Here is a 20282-nt window from a genome sequence, read left to right as displayed (position 1 = left end):
CTTCCGTCGGCGGAGATCGCGTTGACCACCGACGCCTCGGACGTGGCAGTGGGCGGAGTGTTGGAACAGCGGGTTTCAGGTCTCTGGCAACCGCTCGCCTTTTTCAGTCGTACGCTCCGGGATGCTGAACGCAAGTACAGTGTTTTTGACAGGGAGTTGCTGGCCCTGCACCTCGCAACACGGCATTTTCGTTTTTTCCTCGAGGGTCGCAACTTTGCTGCGTACGCTGACCACAAACCTTTGACGTTTGCGATGTCCAAGGTCTCTGACCCATGGAGCGCACGCCAGCAGCGCCAGTTGGCGGCCATTTCTGAGTTTACCACAGACATTCAGCATGTGGCTGGTAAGTCCAATCACGTCGCTGACTGTCTCTCACGTGTGTTGGTTTCTCCGGTGTATGTCGGCATCGACTACGCTGCCATGGCCGCCGAGCAACGTGCTGACCCGGACGTCCTTGCCCTTCAGTCAACAAAAACGGGCCTCGTGCTGGAGGACACCCCGGTGTGGGACGGCGGTCCGCACCTTCTTTGCGACGTTTCCACCGGCCGCCCCCGCCCGGTGGTTCCCCTTTCGTGGCGTCGTCGTGTTTTTGACTCGGTGCATGCCCTCTCTCATCCCGGCGTCCGGGCCTCGGTCAAGCTGGTCAGCGCCAGGTTTGTTTGGCCGGGCCTTCGCAAGACGGTGAAAGAATGGGCGGCGGTTTGTATCCCATGCCAACGCTCGAAAATCCACCGGCACACACAGGCACCCCTCGAGCCTTTCCGTGTCCCGGGTAGGCGTTTCGATCACGTTCATGTGGACCTGGTTGGTCCCTTGCCGCAGTCACAGGGTTTCACGCACCTTTTAACTGTGGTGGACCGCACAACCAGGTGGCCGGAGGCGGTACCCCTGGCGTCCACGACAGCGGCGACGGTGGCCAGGGCGTTTTTGTCAACGTGGGTTTCACGTTTCGGCCCCCCTGCTGACATTACCTCGGACAGGGGCCCCCAGTTTGTTTCCGAGCTTTGGTCTGCTATGGCTGACGGCCTGGGAGTCAAGGTCCACCGCACCACAGCATACCACCCGCAAGCTAATGGGATGTGCGAATGGTTTCACCGGTCACTTAAGGCCGCGCTCCGTGCTTCCTTGACAAGTGGCGACTGGGTCGAACGTCTTCCGTGGGTTTTGCTGGGTTTGCGTAGCGCGGTTAAAGAAGACCTCGGGGTTTCCCTGGCTGAACTGGTCCTCGGCCAGCCTCTCCGGGTCCCCGGGGAATTCTTACCTGAGAGCCCTCCCCCATGTTTCGATACCTCTTTGTTGCCTTTTCGCCCCCCAAGAAACTCATTTCCTGTTCCTGGTCCTGTGCACCACTGCCTGCCTGACACCTTTGTTCCGAGTTCATTGGACTCTGCTCGTTTCGTTTTCGTCAGGCACGATGCCCATAGGACTCCGCTGCGTCCACCATATGACGGGCCATACAGGGTTCTTAAACCAGGCAACAAACATTTCGTTTTGGACTTTGGCGGTCGGCAGGAAGTTGTCTCTGTTGACAGACTTAAGCCTGCACATGTTATGCAAGAGGATCAGGTGGTCCCGGCCCAGGCCCCTCGCCGCGGCCGCCCACCTGCCACCGGGCTGATGGATTCTGTTTTTTCCCCCAGGAGCGACCCGAAATCAACGGAGTCCGAGTCGTCTTCAGCTTTTTCTGACCGCCAGTGCCAGCCTCGCTCCCGGGCTGGGTTGCCCTCTGTCAGTTCCCCACCCCCCCAGTTCAGCCGCTCCGGCCGTTTGCTTAAGCCCCGGGTCCTGGACTAGTTCTGCTGGGTGTTGGGGGGGCATGTGTGGTGGACCACTAGAGGGCTCCACTCACACCCAGTGTAGAGGAAGTGTGTTCCTGTGTTTTGTGGCGCGGTATGCGCAGTTGATGTTGGAGACGAATAAAGAAGGAGTGAGAACTGAGAGCTGTGTCGTTGATGCTTACCTCCACAAAATTACAGTTCTTACACATGAAATTTTTGTTTCATGCCATTTAAATAATGAATGTTCAAGTGTTGAACTACTACAATGATGAACAATAAAGGCTAAATCCATTTTTTTTCATCTGGAAACATAAACTTAATGTGATGCTGTAGCTGTAAAGCATAGTTGCTAAGCAACACGTAACAAGTGAGTGAATAGAGAGGGGTGAGATTAGGTCAGCATATTAATATTTCACAGGTCACACTGACAGAGTGTCGGTTTTGCTTGTTTTTGTCACTAAGTTTAATACATTCAGCCTGAGGACATTTCACAAATCCTTTGACATCAGACAAAGAAAAGCTTTTATTGCCTTCTGAAACTTAAACTTCAGCAACTTCAAACTTCTACCAAAAACCATTCAGATTTAGAAGAATTTAGGTCATTTTAAGCAAATCAAAAGAATACAAAAGAATTGTTTTGAATATGACAAAAACACTTCTATAATATTTTTCGTTAACTCCTTTCAGTGAATCTTACCAGAAAAACAAATGACACTCAAATAGTTTAATTAAAATATATGGGTGAATTCCATAACTGTAAGTATAACTTATTGACTTATGGAGGAGGGGGGAAAAAAAGCTTTTAAAACTTTTAAAATTTTAACTTTTTTTTCAATGCCAACATACCTGTACAGCAGTTTTTATTAGATTTAACTGGTGACTCTGTACATGCAGCTATTAATCTTATGTTGACCATCATGTCACAAAAGGGTTACCAAGACTGAAAAGAGTTGATCTTATTTACTTTTGTGAATTTATTTATCTTCATTTTAGGCCTTTTCCTTTTTCAGAGTATGTGTATCAGGTAAAAAACGTCCATACTGGCAAGCTAACATTTTTAGCTTAATCGCTATAACCACTAGCTTCTAGTAACTAACTGGCTCTTTACTAATAGTACGGTAAGTACTGGTATTTGAATACTGTTAGTAGAAGTTGACGACCTTATTGGGAGAGGGAGGCAGTTCCAGAGTTTAGGATTTGCAACTAACTGTGTACAAGTCAGTCAGGAAGGAGACATTAATTAAAGTTATTGTTCAATGGATCTAAGCAAGAGGCAGACTTATGCTTCTGACATTTATTCATAGAAATCTTAATTTTAAAAAGCTGGCATGTTTATGGTCACACAGATGAGTCAAATTTAAGCAAAGAATAAAAAATAACACAGAAGTTGTTTAGCTGAGTTTTAAACATGATGCCAAGGTGCAAAGACGTGGTCCCAAGTATTGAGAAGCTTCATGTCCTAGTGATAGCAAATACAATAAAAAAATCAATGGGAACCAGAACGGAACCTTGAGGTACACCAGGCCATTTTAAGAGTATTTACCAATGCTGATTATCAAGGACCTCTTACTCAGATAAGAGTAGAGCAATACAGGGCAGTGTGACAAAGTCCTCATGATGGAAGATCAAGCTCTCATTTCACACTGCATCAAACTACTGTTATAGCCCATCTAGGTGCGGCTAGACCACAACATAAAGGGTGATCCATCCCCGTCCAACCCCAAGCAGCACGTTACACAATTAACACTTTGTGACAGTGATTTATTTACAATGAGTGAATTTAAAAACAGAGGAAGGGAGCAAATTATAACTTCGGGGTGAACCCAAGGCCAAAACAACAAACAAAAGGTAGCCTATCTCAGGAGTAAATAAAACTTACCTAGTCAAAAGAACTAAACCAAACGACAATTACTTTCATCCCTACCTAACAAAAACAGGAGAAAACGAATCAAACAAAAAGGCGGTCCACCCCTACATGCTCCTACATTAAACCAACATAGTTAAACAGTGAACACACGGTCTGCCGGTTGGGTTGGGCCAAGGATGAATGACCTGGCAGTCCCTGGCGGTGTCTTCTTATGCGCTGCCTCCCGATCATTAGCCAATCAGTACGATCCGTCCACCCTGGATGCACCAATATTAAAATTACGACAACAGTCGTAACACTACCCTAAACATAGATGTCAAAGGACTGGAAAAGGACCTCAGTGCCATCAGGAGTAATTGTAGTAATGACACTAGGCTGGTGTTGTATTTCTTTCCACCAGGTACTCTCACCCACGAGAGCCTACATATTGGAGCCGGCAGTCTCTGAGCAGCCCCAGTCCAGTAGAGACGGAGATGGACCTGCTGGTGCTCAGGGAAAGATCCAGGAGGGGCATCCGCAACAATGGCTATGATGTAAGTGACTGGACAACAACCTTCTGAAACAGTAAACCAGGAATGGGGTCAGTAGAGCAGATCCAGAATAAAGCCAGAAACTATAGCTTGACCCAAATTGTAATATGTGAGTATAGGTCTATATAACCTGTGTATTATAACCAAGAGTTCAGACTTAACCAAGGTCTGTGACTTGAGGATGGAGGATTTCCGATAGATCTTTTTGAATCTCTGGACTCAGATAAACTTACTGAGTAGTAAGAAAAAGCAAAGCTTTTAAGTCTGATTCTGTAACGAGCTGTAATATAGCAGCTCAGGTCCAATATCAGAACAACTGAGTGCCATAGAGCGATGACGAAATGGGTCACTTGATAGTTGTAGGAAAGTAAAGCGCTGCCACTTCGTCACACTAATAAAATAATCTCTTGAGAGCGTTCTAACTTTAATCCTTCCCTTCCTTTCCTCTCCGATGCTTTTAGCTCTGACCCAGTGGATTAACAAATTACCTTCTGATGAACCTTATAAACCTACACAGAGATGAAGAAAAATAAATTAGATAGAAAAGAAGAAAATGACAAAAAGATTAGAGCACAATTCCTTCATTTTTACAGTAGCCAACAGGGGTGAAAAGTCAGAGAGGAGGAGATAAAACGGGGACAGGTAGAGCATCGTGAGTGAAGTCTCTTTATGCTGCTCCTCTGACGCACCATAGTAACAGCATCGACCGTGCTACCTACCTGAATGTCAATGACTCTGAATATGATTATAGCCTATTCATGGATTCAGATGGGAGACTTGATAGCAGTTAATAGCCTCGGATGCACCAAACGGTTTGGAAGGAGAACATGGTGTGTTTCTGCATGAGCGTGTGTGTGTGCAGACAGGACAGAAAAGCAATGTGATCAGAATCCCTTATCACTTTTGTTTTCATGCTTTAGAACGGTTGAGACATATTAAAGCGGTATTAGCGATGTTTGGATTTATGAGTGGCTTTTATGTGGTTTGTGGAATTTATTCCTGTGGTTTTGTACAATGGTTAGGTCATAATTTAATAATATTCTTTATCCAACTTTTAATGGAATCCTGATGTGGTGATGTGATTATGTTTTAATGTCTTGTTATTCATTCATTCATCTGTTAGTCTAATTAATTAATGCAAAATTTAATTAAAAACTGATACAGTGGGTTATTTTAGTTTCTGTTACACACGTCTTACATTTATCTGATGAAAGTCTTTTTTCCTATGTGACGTTTTAACACAGCATAGTCACAAATAGCTGCAGTAGAGCTAATCTGAAAATCTAAAAAAAAAAAAGCCAATTTTTATAAGGTAATAAATATATTTAGATATACAGTTCTATTTGGGAAAAAGGCAAAGAATATTAAATATAGATTTGATACTGATCTTTACCCTGTTAAATGTCAAATTTTTTTTTTACTGCTATTAAAAACTAATTTGTTACATTTAACCACATTTTTGTGCTCCCAGAAAACAACTGTTTCCATTTATCTTTGCATATGTCCGTAGCAGTTACTGACTTACATTACTGCATAGTGAGTTGATACTTGTAGTATTTCCTCCACCACAAAACCAGCAACAGTCTTGCTGCTCCTGATGTTCCTTGGAGAGTTTGGGCTAAAATCGAATTTTAGAGCTGCAGCACCGCCATCTTTCTTCTTCTCAATGGACTTTACAGCTCCACAATAATGTGGGTAATTAGCCTCAAGATGCTTCTTCAAAATTATAATAATTATTATCATCCTTGCATGAAATGAAGTGTGAATACCTTCCCAATATAATAACCATCTCGTCTCCCATGACAACCTTTAAATGCACAATGACACAACTGTAAGATTTTGCTACAGCACAAATGAATTACTAAAATAAAAGTATAACTTATTTGCTTGTGTTACCAGAGAAATATTCTCCTTTTTTTTTTTTGTCATTATATCAAGACTAAGAAACTGATTATCTTTGTTAGGAACTATATTTTGTGCTTGCAGCACGGGGACATGAGCAAGCAAATAAACGGTCTTTGGATACCTGGTAGTCTCTGGTGTAAGCAATGAGAGGATCCATTTCACCACCAACTCCTCCATTCATTCCTGTAATTGTGGAGCATCTTTCGCTCTAAAAGCACAAAATATTAATTCAATATACATGGATGCAAATCCGTCCATATGAGATTGGACAGGTTTGTGTTTAGGAACATAAAAATAACGCTAGGAAATCTGTGTCCAGGGACAAGAAAAATAGTAAAATTCTAGAAAGAAAAAAAAAATCAATAGATGACAGCTGTGAGACTTTTTTTGTTGACTAGTACACGACTCCATTGCAAGGAGTCGAGAAGAGACAAATGATGAAACTGCATCAGGATTTTCTCTTTTTTCTTTTTGTTACAACAGAAAAGAGCAGAGATATGTGGTAACAGTGCTGGACTGATTCTTTTTAAATATAACTAAATTTTCCAGATGTATGTTACAGTACTTGTTAAGAGCGAAATGCAATCCCTGCTTATTAGCATTATTCTGATACTGAAGATGGTGCCGTTTCTGAAACTCACTCTTCTAAATGCAACGAGTCTTACGCTGGTTTTGACTACAGCATGACACATTTAGTGCAGTCCCTGTATATATATGAGTGAATGAGAAGACTCCCAAGATGCGGCTAAAGATCAAGAAGGCTGACTTCAGTGGAGGTAACAAAACTAAAGGGTAAAAAAAGGTAAAAAATTAAGAGGAAAATTGAGGTCCAATAGAAGGAAAGATTACCAGAACACTTGATTAGTGGCAGACAGACAATCTTGGATAGAGAGGAGGAAAGAAAGACCAAATGTACACAGGGGAAGGAGAGTTAGACCCTGGTGCAACACGAAGAAGGGGCAAGAAATCTTATCAGTATGAAGCTAATTAGAGCAGGAAATGCAACAGGTATTGGTTTTTCTTGAATTCTCAATTAAAGCCTGTCTTAAGTTCTCAAAATACCAAAAATAATTCCACTTGTTACATATCTATATTAAACAAGCTTTTTTCCACAAAGGGGACAAAGTCAAAACAATGTTTTTGTCACTATTACAGCTAATTTGTGCTTTCTTGTGCATTTTTTTGGCCATTTTGTGGTACATGTGGACCTATTTCATGCATACTGAGTTCACTTCATTCACTCCTCCGTTTGAATACCTGCGGTAGATCAGCAGGATCCATACCAGCATTTCCAAAGCGATGAAGTTGCACATACAGTATTTACACACAAGATGCACTGACTTTTACTGACAGACTGTTTTTCTATTCTAAGTACTCATAGCACTTTTTACTACAAGCAACATAATACCCATTGATATTCCTCTATACCCACTTATGCACACACAGCGATGGATAAATCAGGTGCAGTATTTTCAACATGTAGACTGAAGGAGCCAGGGATCTACCTCCTGGGCATTGGCACGTACCAACAGAAGCACCCTGTGTTCTTGTTGGCACGTGCCAGAACAGCATTGAGAGCAAGAGGTAAACCAGCTCTAACACCACATCAGAATCTAGACCTTTATTAACAGCAGATGTTTCTTAAAATAAGATTTCAGAAACCTAAATAAGAGTTGAGTCCACATGTAAAAATGGTCTTTAATGTAAAAAATTCCACCTGTGCTTTTCCTGCATCAAAATGTTTGCCCTGAATAACCCACCTGGAGCAGTTCATTGACTGCACGTGACTCATGAAAACTCATTTCATGCTTGTTTTATGCTTTGTAGACAGCAGAATAATGGAAATTCCTGTCATATTTTTTTTAGTTTTAAATGTTTTATGAAAATAGGATAGGGACAGGAATAAAAAGGACTAAAAATAAAAAGATAGAAAACAAAAACAAGAAGAAACGATATCTATGTCCATGTGATTGAGTTGAAAACATCCAGTTGTACAGTTAGTGCTATACAGTTATAACTATACAGTTACATTTCTCAAGGATTGATGAAAGCACTCAACATAAGAGGAGAAAAACACGAAAAACAAATGTTTGTGAGTGTGGCTCGTTTTACTGCTTCTGCAATAACTGATGAAAACATCGGCACCAGAATGTTTATCACTTTGGGTTTGTTTATAAGGAAGCCAGGAGTGAAAGGAGGAATGTTATGAGCTTTAAACTGTGGACACATGACCTTGGTGTTTGTGTCCTCGAAACTTATTGGAAAAGCTGATAAACTGCTTTTGTACTGGTTGCTAAATGTTTGTGTGTTCACTCCACAGGGTGAACCAGAACCCTTTGAGGAGACCAACGTGGACCGTCTGATGAGCTCTCTGGGTTATGGAGGTGGATCTACTGGCACTGGGAACGGCAGCTTGGGGGTGAAGGCTCACCGTGGCTCCGACTCCTCCACACTCAGCTCCCAGCCGTCCATTGACGAGGTCCGTACGCAGATGCATATGTTGCTAGGCAACGCTTTTAGCCTGGCACCTCCGGACCATGACCCTCCTTCTCCTCCAACCAAGTAAGTTTTTATTTTTCACTGAAAACTCTTTTCTTTTATAACATCTGCATAATTTACAGTACTGTGTGGGAAAGAAAAGAGAGAGGTCCCCTGATACGCACTTTGAAAGCACATACATCCCACTCCCAAGCTGTTTCTCAAAATCACAGCAGTTTTATCTGATGTCTGCTTGCCTATGCAGTGTGCGCTGGAGCAAGACTAGAAAAATAAAGAGACAGTAGGTGTGTGTGAATTGACTCTATTTCATTTTTTTTCTTCCTCTCTCAGCCATCGCCATCATCATCACCACGCTCACAGCGCCTACAACCCTTCCAGTACCAGCCACTACAGTGACGGAGTGACCAGTGCCCCCGGAACCATGAACCACCCCTGTGGAGGCAGGCAGAGAAGCATAGGCTATGAGGACATGCACCAGTGTAGCCTGCCCAAACCAGTAAGCACTTAAAGGAAGATTAAGGCTTAGAAAAATACAATTAAAGCTACCAACAGCCTTTCCAATAACTTCACTGTCACCATCTGTTTTTAATAGGTTCTATTTTTGAGTAGAAAGTAGTTCCAATAAAAACCAACACATTTATAGCCCTGTCTAAAATTGGAATCAAGGTCTGGTAATAACAGGGTGTAATAGTTTTAAAGAAATTTGCATTTCAGGAACTTTACCTTTTGATAATACTCTGACACTCTCACAGAGCTCAAACTAATCTCACGCCAAGGATGACCAATCCTCAGTGACTTGATCTCATAAACAAGATCAAGTCTCTCTGAACATTTCAGCTTTCATGTGGCAATTAACCTGGCCTTTCATGTGTGTTGACTTTAATTAGAGGACCTAGGGATGTTTTTGTTGCTTCAAACTATCTGTCTGTCCCCTGAGTTTATTAAGTACCAGTAGCATCAAACAGCAGCAGGATCCATACGAGCATCTCCAAAGCAAGAAGAGTTGAACACATTCATGCACAAGGCAAACAGCAGTAAAATAGGTGGATCGGATATTATGGAAAATCTATATCTGTACTTTTGTCCAATTCAGGCAGGTGACTCATCACAAACATGGTCATAGTTTAGCAGCTACAGTGCTTGAGTTGATTGCTTACCTCTGTGACAGGTATCAATATATTCTGATTTTAGTAAGTAAGAAAGTCTTCAGTAAGTCTGATTCCTGGAAAGCCAGAATTTTTTGTTTTATTTTTTGTATTTTTCTGTTAGAATTTGAAGGCTCACAGTATTTGGAGTATTGATTTTTGGATCCCATAGCTTTATATAGTAGATTCTTCACTTTTTTCTAACCATTACCCACCAAAATGCAGCCACAGGCAACCTAGCAACCTAACATATTGCAGATAGGTTTAAGTTGTTAAGAATTTTCACCAGTCAGGCAATTATAAATAAATTAATAAAAAGATTTAGGCTCAACATTAATGAATAATTTAGAATAAAACGAGTAAACAGGGTGCCTGTCTGGACCTCAGGCTTTAGGTACACTGTAGCACCTTTCCTCTTGAGTGCTTAAGTGGTCAATTCACCCAAATAGCTTAAAGTGACTATTTCCTGAATAACCTCTGGTTATAGGCATATTAGGCCTAATATGTGTTAGTAATGTGAAGTCCACTGCCTTCAGCTATGAGACTGAACCAAAACATAGAAACATACTGTCTGAAAACCCAAAATAAATAATTGAAAGCTACAAATGAATGAAAGAAATGTTTACACACAAAAGATGCTCAAACAGAAAAGTGGAGACATGGATAGTGATTACATTACAAAGATAATGATGACACCTTACACACAGTAATTTCTTCCAGTAATTTTTCTCCGACATGCATTAAACTACTTGAAGTATAAAAAAGAAACTCTGCATAATGGATGAGAATGTTTAATATTTAGCTTTATTATGCCAGCAAATAGATACGTAAATCCCCAAAGAGCTTGATAAGGTCATGCATGTGTAGTAAATAGTTGCTCATGTGGGGTAATTATCTATACTCGTGTAAGTCACATTGCATTATCTGCCAGATGACTAAACAGCTAAACTGGCTGCATGCAAAAGTTAAAATGTTGGCACCAAGAAACTGACACCGAGAATTTGGACAGTCAAACTGCGTGCCGTCACCAGCTGCTCTGCAAGGAGAACCTTGAGAATGATTAAAGAAACTGAGGACTGAACGCCTTCCAACAAATAAAGTTGCTGCTTGAATCTGAATCTGTATTTGATCTTTCTGTTCCGCTCTGATCAGATATCCCCTGGTTTCCTTACCCTATTTATTTCTTCTTTTTCCCTTTGGATTAAGGTTGTTTTGTGTTCATACTGAGCTGAACAGATCTCTAAATTGCATTTGTGGCTCCTGCAGGGTTTCCGGTTCACCCAGCTTCCTGATATGGGCATCGGTTCTCCACCTCCACTGATCCCCTCAAGACCAGGACCGCCACCTGCGACCTCACTGCGACGGTACTACGCACATTTATATAATCAAACAGTCAAACACATTGCACTTCATATATGGAAGGGAAAACATTTTTAAAGCCTAAAATAAGGAGAAAAAAACATAAAAGCAAGAAACACTCAGTCCCTTCAGTGAAAGATAAAAACATGCAGTGTTGAACATGTGGCCCATAAATATATTTAGACATCAAACTTGAAGGAAATGCTCACATATGGCATTTAAAAGTACTCTGAGATTGGTTCTCAGCCAGTCACATGGCAGCACTGGGGCTAATCACTGGATCAGACAGATAGTGGAGAGTACACTGGAGAATACACAAAATGTATCAGAATTTTAATCAGCGTCATTTCAAGAGTGCCCTCCACGTGCACCCTCGGTTTGTGCCACTCACTTCTCTCTCTTAGGCCCATATGCTAGTCTGCATCATTTGAACTGAATATTCTTCTTCATTTGAATGCTGCTGCTGTGTGCACTGTGTTGCTGGGCACTTTAGCACTGCAGAGAGTGATTGAGTCTGTTGGTTAGCAGTGAGGAGCACTCTCGCCATCTAGTGGGCAAAATAAATAATTAACACTTGTGGGAAAAGAAGGTGCTGCAGAGTGGCAGGAAAAAAAATTATGCAATAAAATAAAAAAAGACAAACTATAATTTACAATCAATCTACTAATAAAAATATATTAATTCTATATATAAATATAGATGTATTTATATATATATTTTTAAAATGTTCTGCTTGACAGAGACAGCTTTTAGTTGGACTTCTCTAATTACTGCTAATTAAATTTTCAGATATGGCCACGGGTATGTGACCATTATTCTTGCTTATTACAACCAGAAACGGTCATATTATGGCGGTTAATCAGTCAGCTCGTCACACATCAGCTCCACTGTGCTCCCAGGGAGAAAGAGTGCAGCACGTTAATCCCTCTTTGCTATGCACTGTGAGGCATTAGTGCGCACAGTGCATCATGGTCCTGAGATGTGCCAGTGACATCATCTGTCCTCCGGTTCTTTACTGTAGTTAACATGCACTGTAACACGTGTCTGTACGATGAAGAGGATGGTGCTTCAGTGCAGAGGTGGAGAAAGAATATGACTGCATGGAGAGCTCTAATAAGGCTCAAGGTGACAGGATGGGATTTATGATCCGTGAGGTCATGTGTCCTTCACTGCAGTGACCCAGAATGCCTGGAAATTTCAGCCAGATGTTGAAAACAAGTCTGGGAACCTCTGTACTGTGCATGAACATCACCCCAGAAGCTGTCATAGGGCAAGAGGCAGGTTATACCCCAAACAGGTCACTAGTTCTGTTGCAGGGCTAACCCACGGAAGTCTTTGGAAGCCCAGAGTTCCCATGCAGACACAGGGAAGAACATTTGAAGTGTATACTTAAACCAGGACTTTCTGAACTTGCTATCAGTACCACAGTCTGATGTGACTTAAGATGAAAAGATGTCTGATGGACTTTATTCTTGTTTTATAGATTACTAAAGATTTTATATCTTTTTATGTTGTGTAACTATGTCTTTTCCCATAATATTTAATTAAAGCTGCAAGCCATTTCTACAAACATGTTTCCTGTATCTTTGTTAAACCGTGTTTAACAAAGATCAATATTTGTTTGGTTGTTTTTTTTTTCCAAATGGTGCAGATTTGACCTTTAAACTGATACAGATGAAATTTGGACTGTATATAAAAGAGAGACATAACTGCCATCATATCACCCATTGGTTTATGACTGCATTTTGAAGCCTCACAGCCAACTCTGTTTTTTTATTATTTAAAGTGTCAGACAGCTAAGTCTAAATGCAGCATCTGATAAATAATGGTAAATAGTTAGAAAGTAAGGAAGGGAGATTTGACCAAATTATGTTATTTAAGGTTTTGTCATATTATAATATTCAGTTTTAATGCTCAGTTTATTATGTTATATTGTTGGTGGTGACGCATCAGTGATGTCTCTGATTTGTTAACTCCAACTGAATTTAAACTGCTTTTATTGCTCACTCTTGAACTCTTGAACAGATTCCAGTTGCTATTATTTTTGCTCTTCTGCCAACAACTTTTAAACTCGGGTTTCAAATGTTTTCAGATTCTCTTAACTGCTTTATTGAATTGTGTCCTGTGGGCACAAAAAGCTATAGTTGTTATTTGCAGGTGTCTGTTTGCTGTACATCGGGTTGATTTCTGCCTCTCCTCTCCACTGACAGTTCCACCCCTGATGTTAGTCTGAAGCCTCGCGTGTCAGAAGCCTCAGAGCTGCAGGCCCAGCAGCACAATGGTGCCCCCTACCTGCCACTCTCCAGGACCCCCTTCCCTGCTGTCACTGTTGACCAGTCCATCAGCACCTACTCAGGTACGACACACTGACAGGACGCTGAATTTCTATTGATATGTTATTTCCGTTCAATCTAAATCTATTTACATCTCACAGGAAACCCAATAACAGCAGTCTACGCTATATCGGCCAACCGCCCAGGTTACTCAGACTACTTCGTCATGTCACCGCCATCCTCATACCGGAGTCCATCATGGATGTCTTATCCACCTGAACCAGAAGACCTGCCGCGGCAATGGAACGACACACCTGTGAGACACTGTTTTCCTTTTTTTAAGTACACAATGTGCTGTGAACACTTTGCAGGAAGTTTCAGTGTGTGTGAAGCACTTCCCCCACTTCTTCCCGCAGAACTCACGTCACCTCGAGACCATCTGCTGAAGTCGTCCGACTGTGACACTGATTTGAAACGGTCAGTAGCTCGGTGGGTCACTTTTTCTCTGCACTGCAGTCTTATACTGTCGTGGTTCTTTGGTGAATTTTGTTTACCTTTTCATCTTTGATTTAGCTGATTTTAGTTTATTGTACAAGTTAAATGTTGTATTCCATCTATAGTTCAACGTATATTTCCATTTTATTTTGGATTTTTGGCATCTGTAGTGAAAATATTTTGTATTTAGTTACTATTTTGTTGATGTCTTAAAGGTAAAAAAAATTAAATATAAGAGTATAATTGTGGCATTATGGAATTGCTTAGTGTCTCACTGTAGACCTCATACTAATTTGGACATAAAATGAGTCGAAGGCCAAAATTTGACTGAAGAGTTGACATTTCAACTGGCTTTTGAAGATTTCCAGAGACAGAGCTTTGCAAATCTCTCAGGGGAGCTTGTTCCAGGGAGCAGCACTGCAGCGCTGAAGGCTCTGTCCCTGAAGGACTACGGTTTGATGTGGGAAATGGAGAGTAGGCCTTTAACTGAGGAACCCAGATGGGGTGTAGGGGAGGAGAAGGATTTTATAGGACATATGGGACTTGACTGGGAGCCAGTGGAGGTGTATAAGGGTTGGGGGTGATATGTTGCCCGTACTTAGTTTAGGTGAGAACTCGGGCAGCTGAGTTCTGAACATACTGCAGCTTGTTAGGCAGACGAAAGCAGAGACCACTGCAGTAGACCAGGCGGGAGGTGATGAAGGCATGAATGAGGGTTTTACTTGCTGGGTCTGAGAGTAGAAGTCAGAGTCTGGAATCGTTCTTTAGGTGGTAGAAGAGATTTAATGGATTTGGTATGTGATGAGTTTGAGAGAGCAGAATTCAGGATGATCCTGAGGTTGCAGACCTCCAGAGATGGTGATCAGGATTAACTATTTGATTTGTGTGTAAATAGGGGCATATGTTGCCTGGCAGGTCTTCCACTAATTGGATAATCCATGGTTTCCTTGGTCTATGCGGTGAAATTTACTTGGGGAAAATACTAAACGGCAGATTCCCCAGATAGAGTCATTGGTGTGTTAGTATGTGTGTAGACAAAGCAGATATTCATAGACTGAATCTCAGTGTGTCATGACAAAGAGCTTTGAATAGATGAGTAATACAGGAAAGGCACTGTATAAATCAAGGCCATTTACCAGATATACAAAAAGTAGAAATCTCATGAAAAAACATGTGAATCCTTCAAAATACTGTTTAAAAAAAAAAAGCTTTGCTTTGTTGACTGTTGTTTTCCTGGCCAAACAGCCTTGGGCAGGTAATTCTACTTTGATAGCAAAACCATTATCTGCTTCAGAGTTCAGACTGCATGCCAGCCTGCAGGCGAAAAGCTGACAGGATCAAATGTTTGCTGTAGTGTTCAGAAAGCAATGCAGTGCTGTACCTGGACCGATACCGTTTCAGGGTTTGTTTGTTTTTTAATTTGTGCAGGGTAAAATATATGAAGCTGATATGGAAATAGTTAGACTTTATCTGTGACACTATTAAGTTCAAAATACACACATTTGAGAGAAATAGCTAGCAAATACTTTCAAGTTAAATGATAAATAGCTATTTGATGATCCACAAATTGAGCATAGGGTTGGTGACTCCTGTGACTCCTCCTAGTGCAGCTCAGTCAGTAACACTGGCAGCTGATCTTATTCAGCTGAGCAACTGTGCAACTTCTTGGCAAGACTCATGTTGAATGAGACTTTTTAGTTGCTTCAAACTGGATAAAGTTGCTGCTGCCACTCCAGCCTGCTCTGCCACCCACCTCCCGCTACTGTAATAGCTATTCAATCTATTTATAACTCCTGTTCCACGAGGGGGTCCTGTTGCTGCTCCTCCTGCCTTCAGGCTTTCCACTTATGCATGTGGAAGGCTCAGTATGTCCCAGAACACAGACATAGTGCCAAATGACTAAAATAATAAAATAATAATCCAGTTTTGAGTAAAGCTGTCCTTAAAGAAAGCAAGTCTTTAAAATTAAAAGTTACAGCCTTTTCTTTTGAGTAGAAAAAGCCTGTAGATGTGATTATGAGATCAAGCAGCAGTTGCACTGTAAAGTGAAACAGATGAATGAGCGAATGGAGTTGTTAAAGTTTGAGAGTTAGAGATTTTCCATTTTATTATTTTATTATGTTTTTGTTCTTCAGCAGTAAAAGGCTGATGGGATTTTAATGTTGCTGTTAATTACTAAACAAAGAAAAAAGTTAAAATCTAACTCTTTTTTTATAGCTTTAACATCAAGCTTTGCTCTGATTTTGCTGGTGTTTCTGGACTTTCATCCTGATGTACAAAGAGATAATCACATACAGTAACTTGTGCTGTGGTAGCAGGTCTGTCATGCGTGGCCACTGTCTTTGTGTTTTGTGCAGGTGTCTCTTCAGATGGGCAGAGGACCTCCTTCACACTCAAAACTCTTTGGAGCTTCATCACCCCTCCTTGGCTCCGGCACAGCGCTCCTCCTGTATGATTCATTCATCACCAGTGGAACCCCCCCCCTGCCCTCACCTTTTCCCACAGCTCTCCTCTGCCTGCCCTCTGTCTGTCCTCTGTCAGCCCACTTCATCTGCAGCTCAAAGCATTTCACATCCTCCAGAGCTCCTCTGCCCCCTAATCCCTCTTCACCTCGTCTTCGATCTTATGCCAATGAAAAGCTCAGCCATAATTTTCTCTTTCTGTATTCTGAGCCCCCGGCCTCACAGGCCTGTGCTGGCCCCTCTGGGCCTATAGTCACTATCTCCATGTAGACTGCCTCTTCTGTGGTGACCACCACTGTACAGTCCGAGGCCCCTCACACTGCTGAGCTGAGCTGCTGTGCTGTGCCTCCCTGCCTAACAACACAGATGCAGAGTGGATGAACAGGGTGATTACAGTACAGCGTGACAAGTTCTGTGGCCCAGCAATCATCGTAGAGTAACTGCCATCTGCCCAGCACACGATGGCAGGCAGCGCTGCGTTATCAGTACTGTAGCGCCCCAGCCGTTGCCAGTAGTCCTCTTCTGAACTGGACTGGACTGGGCCATCGTGGACTTGCCCCTAAGGTCCACCGTAAAGCCAGGAAAGCTGGACTGACTTAAAACTGTGTTTTGTTTTGTTTTTTTGATCAATCCAAATTCCTATGTAAAAACTCAACAGCTGGTTAATATGTGTATTTTAAACTTGAGTGAAAAAAAATAACTAAGGAAAAAGGAACAAAAAAAAAATCTCTTGTCTTGAGCTGTCTCTATTTCAGTTTTTGGATATTTGTGTGCTTTTGTCTTTTACTTTTGTGCATTGATTATTATCAATGGATTATTGTACAAAAAATGTTACTCCGAGGCAAAAAAAATATAACATTCTTTGAAGCAGAGAAATCGGTGGCTTAGTTGTCTGTGGTTATGACGGCATTTCTGTACTTTTTAAAAAGAATTACTTCGTTTACCTTTTTCCTTCATCCGACTCAGCAATGAAAACAAGAATTACTGTATGTCACTATGTTCTGTCAGTCATCTGATTATGACGTTTTTGTCTGCTAAACATTAGACAGACCTGAGTCAGAGACACTCACCGAAATCCTGCTCAGCATGATTTTGGTCACATGCCGTTTCTTGAAAGGCACAAAAGGCACCTTGGATAAAAACATACTTAGTATGAGCTGCTTTTGAAGGGGTTTCAGTTGTGGTTTGACTCAGGTCTCTTACAGTTATGTGAACACACCAGTATTCTTAGAAAAAAAACAGTTCTTTTACTTGAAAGGTGTCTACTGTATTCTACTGTAACTTTGACTTTTGGTTCTTTTGAGGCCGAGGGATTATTATTTGGTCGCCGGACTATGGTTTAGTACTGTTCAAGAGACTCGCCGGGCTCAGACGAGCCGTATATGTAACGATTACATGTATTACTGTATATAGCAGATGATTTAATGAAGAGATTTATGCAAGTAGTGTGGGAGGGAAACTTGACATTATCACGATGCCATTCTTTTCTTTGTTTTAGTCTGTTTGGGTTTCAGATGAAAGAAGGTTGTAACTTCTTGACTTTCTGAAGGTGGCGCACATTTCAGTATCATATTATGTCATAACACAATGCATAAATCATTACATTAAGAAAGAAGAAGAGAGTTTATAGTGATGTGCAGCAAGATAATTTACCGCTGTAATTGCAGTATTCATTAAGTAGAAAAGTTGATAGCCATAATAATAGAAATAATGCATTTTTTTTTTTTATTATGGGGAATGTCTAGAATATATTTAGCCTCATTTTTACTGAGGAAAACTGGAATTCTGTGACCACACTGTACGTAAAGCTCCTTATCATTTAGATGGTATTAAAGGAGATTATAGCCATATATTAACTTTATCGAGTGGATATAAAAGATAAATGATATGTCAAAAAAGTAAATGATACCAAATGAGAATATATTAGACACGGGTGGGTGAGTGGGAGAGATATGGTTGGGGGTCGGAGACAGAGGACAGAGAGATATAGTATAGATATAATAATGTAAAGACAGGATAGTAGGTAGTTAAAGATGAAAGCACTTTTGTGGCAAGAAAAGAGCAGAATCAATGCAAAAATGTCAAATGTGTAACTGCACAATTAACACGAAGTTTGAAATACTTTTGCTCAGCAGTAACTAACAGTGAAGACTCCTAACCCAGGACCTTTAGGAAGTTTATATTACATGGTAATACACACGTCTTACAAATTAACACTTTATAGCAGGATTTTGATATTTTTTTAAAGTTAGAATTCTTACATTTTGACAGTCATGGCTAAAAACAAATAGACTGGCTTTAAAGCAACATCTCAGCCACTGAAATGGTCATGGACTGAGATAGATTTTAGGGAATTTACACAAATGTCTAAAAAGGGGAAAGGGACATTTGTAGTCTGCAGACATGTAGACAACTCTTCCTTTACATTTATGACTTCAAGCAAGACATTACAGGCAAATACGTGGATGGATTAACTTTCCAAGTTGATTACTGAGAAGTCAGAATTAAAAAAAACAAAAAAACTTTTTCACTTTCATTTTGTTCTTCCAGAAGGAAATTTGGATTTGGATATTTCTTTTTCACAAAAGAGAAAAAACATTAAACCTTGTCGACAGCTAAAAATAGCTGTGAGTAGTTTGTGTGCAAACGCCTCTTTAAAAAACTTGAAAACATGAAAATGTTTTGTTAAAAGTTTAGGTAACAGACAGGGATCAGTTAACTGTCCTGTAAAATAAGCAACAAAGTTTTTGGACATTTTCTTTGCAATAATCTGAAGATTTTACTATGAGAGAAAAATAACCCCACAATCCCAAAATCGTCAGTTTTGTCCTGTACTGTCTTGCCTCAATCTGCTAAATGAAACCCATGTGTGCAGCAAGCAGTACAGACTGGTTTTCTTCCAGTACAGACGATTATTAACAGCTCTCCGCTTCATAAATCCAGGCCTGCACATGATGAATATTAGTTGTGTATATTTAGCGATAGGAAAGCAAAGGTGTGAGAAGAAAGTCCTGATGCATTGTGGGAGCACACGGTGTGTTTTGGAATGCTTTGAATTGTCAGTATCATTACTGGATGACAACAGGAACCATCACATTTTAATTCATCCTCACTGTACAGACGCACTTTTATCATTTCATTTGACTCCATGCAAAAGAAAGGGGTGGGTGGGTAAAAAGCGAGGCTTGATGCGATGCTCTAAGTTGATGTGCAATGTTTGTGTTTTACACGGGTAGTGGCGAGACGCTTTGATTGATGACGGACTCCGGGACGGACTTAACTATCAGTAGTATTTTTCTGCCGTTTAGGGCATGTCATGAAGCTGTGACATCTTGGCGGCGCTGATGATGTCATACTATCGTCACTCAGGTGTTGAGGAGGTCACAGTGACGACAACCATGAATGCTGTTGGATGTAGTTATGCAGAAAACTTTTTGGTGAATTTAAACAATAAATACAAATTACAATTCTCAGCCTGTGTGTTTTGTTTGTATTTGTGTGCAGTGAAACAGGGCTGCCGTGTATGAACAGTATAAACCACTAGAGGGAGGCAGACACACGTTACAGGTTTAATCTTTATCCAGCTTATGAAAAAGTTGTCAGCTGTCAGATAGTGTTTGTGTTGTTACCGCTGGCAGATACCTGCAAAAGATAAGGAGATTATTTGTGTTTTAAGGTAAGGCAGTTAGGTAATGAATAAAACATGCACGGGGAATCCTTTTTGAGATGAAAGATGCGTTACCGAAACAGCTGCCTGTCAGTGACCTTCACATGCTTTCAGTTAGAACGAGATGTCTCTGCGGCAGACTTCAGCTTGTAAACTGCAAAAAACACACAGCCCTGGATCACAGTTCAAACTCCCCTGTTGTCTTACCTGACTGTAGCCTGAAGGAATAATCTTTTGATTTGGATTTGGGATGTTCAAAAAAAGAATCAAAAGAATAACTCAGTGAAAAGTCTTCTTTCTTC

General features: G+C 41.0%; 1 protein-coding gene across 1 annotated transcript in view; it reads left to right on the top strand.

The window, feature by feature from the left end:
* kiaa1549la (KIAA1549-like a) overlaps window positions 1-19772 on the top strand; it is a 120947-nt gene extending 101175 nt beyond the window's left edge. Inside the window, exons 18-25 of the mRNA XM_080861594.1 lie at window positions 4046-4178; window positions 8401-8642; window positions 8910-9075; window positions 10991-11088; window positions 13294-13439; window positions 13518-13672; window positions 13773-13833; window positions 16209-19772. Of these exons, the coding sequence (XP_080717720.1) occupies window positions 4046-4178; window positions 8401-8642; window positions 8910-9075; window positions 10991-11088; window positions 13294-13439; window positions 13518-13672; window positions 13773-13802 (970 nt within the window). The 3' untranslated portion in view covers window positions 13803-13833; window positions 16209-19772. The remainder of the gene's footprint in view (window positions 1-4045; window positions 4179-8400; window positions 8643-8909; window positions 9076-10990; window positions 11089-13293; window positions 13440-13517; window positions 13673-13772; window positions 13834-16208) is intronic.
* Window positions 19773-20282: the final 510 nt, after the last annotated feature.

The sequence above is a fragment of the Rhamphochromis sp. 'chilingali' genome (genome assembly GCF_963969265.1).
Source record: "Rhamphochromis sp. 'chilingali' genome assembly, chromosome: 2".
Taxonomy (NCBI): Eukaryota; Metazoa; Chordata; class Actinopteri; order Cichliformes; family Cichlidae; genus Rhamphochromis; species Rhamphochromis sp. 'chilingali'.
The sequence above is the reverse complement of the archived record's forward strand: the minus strand, read 5'-3'. Positions and strand labels throughout refer to the sequence as shown.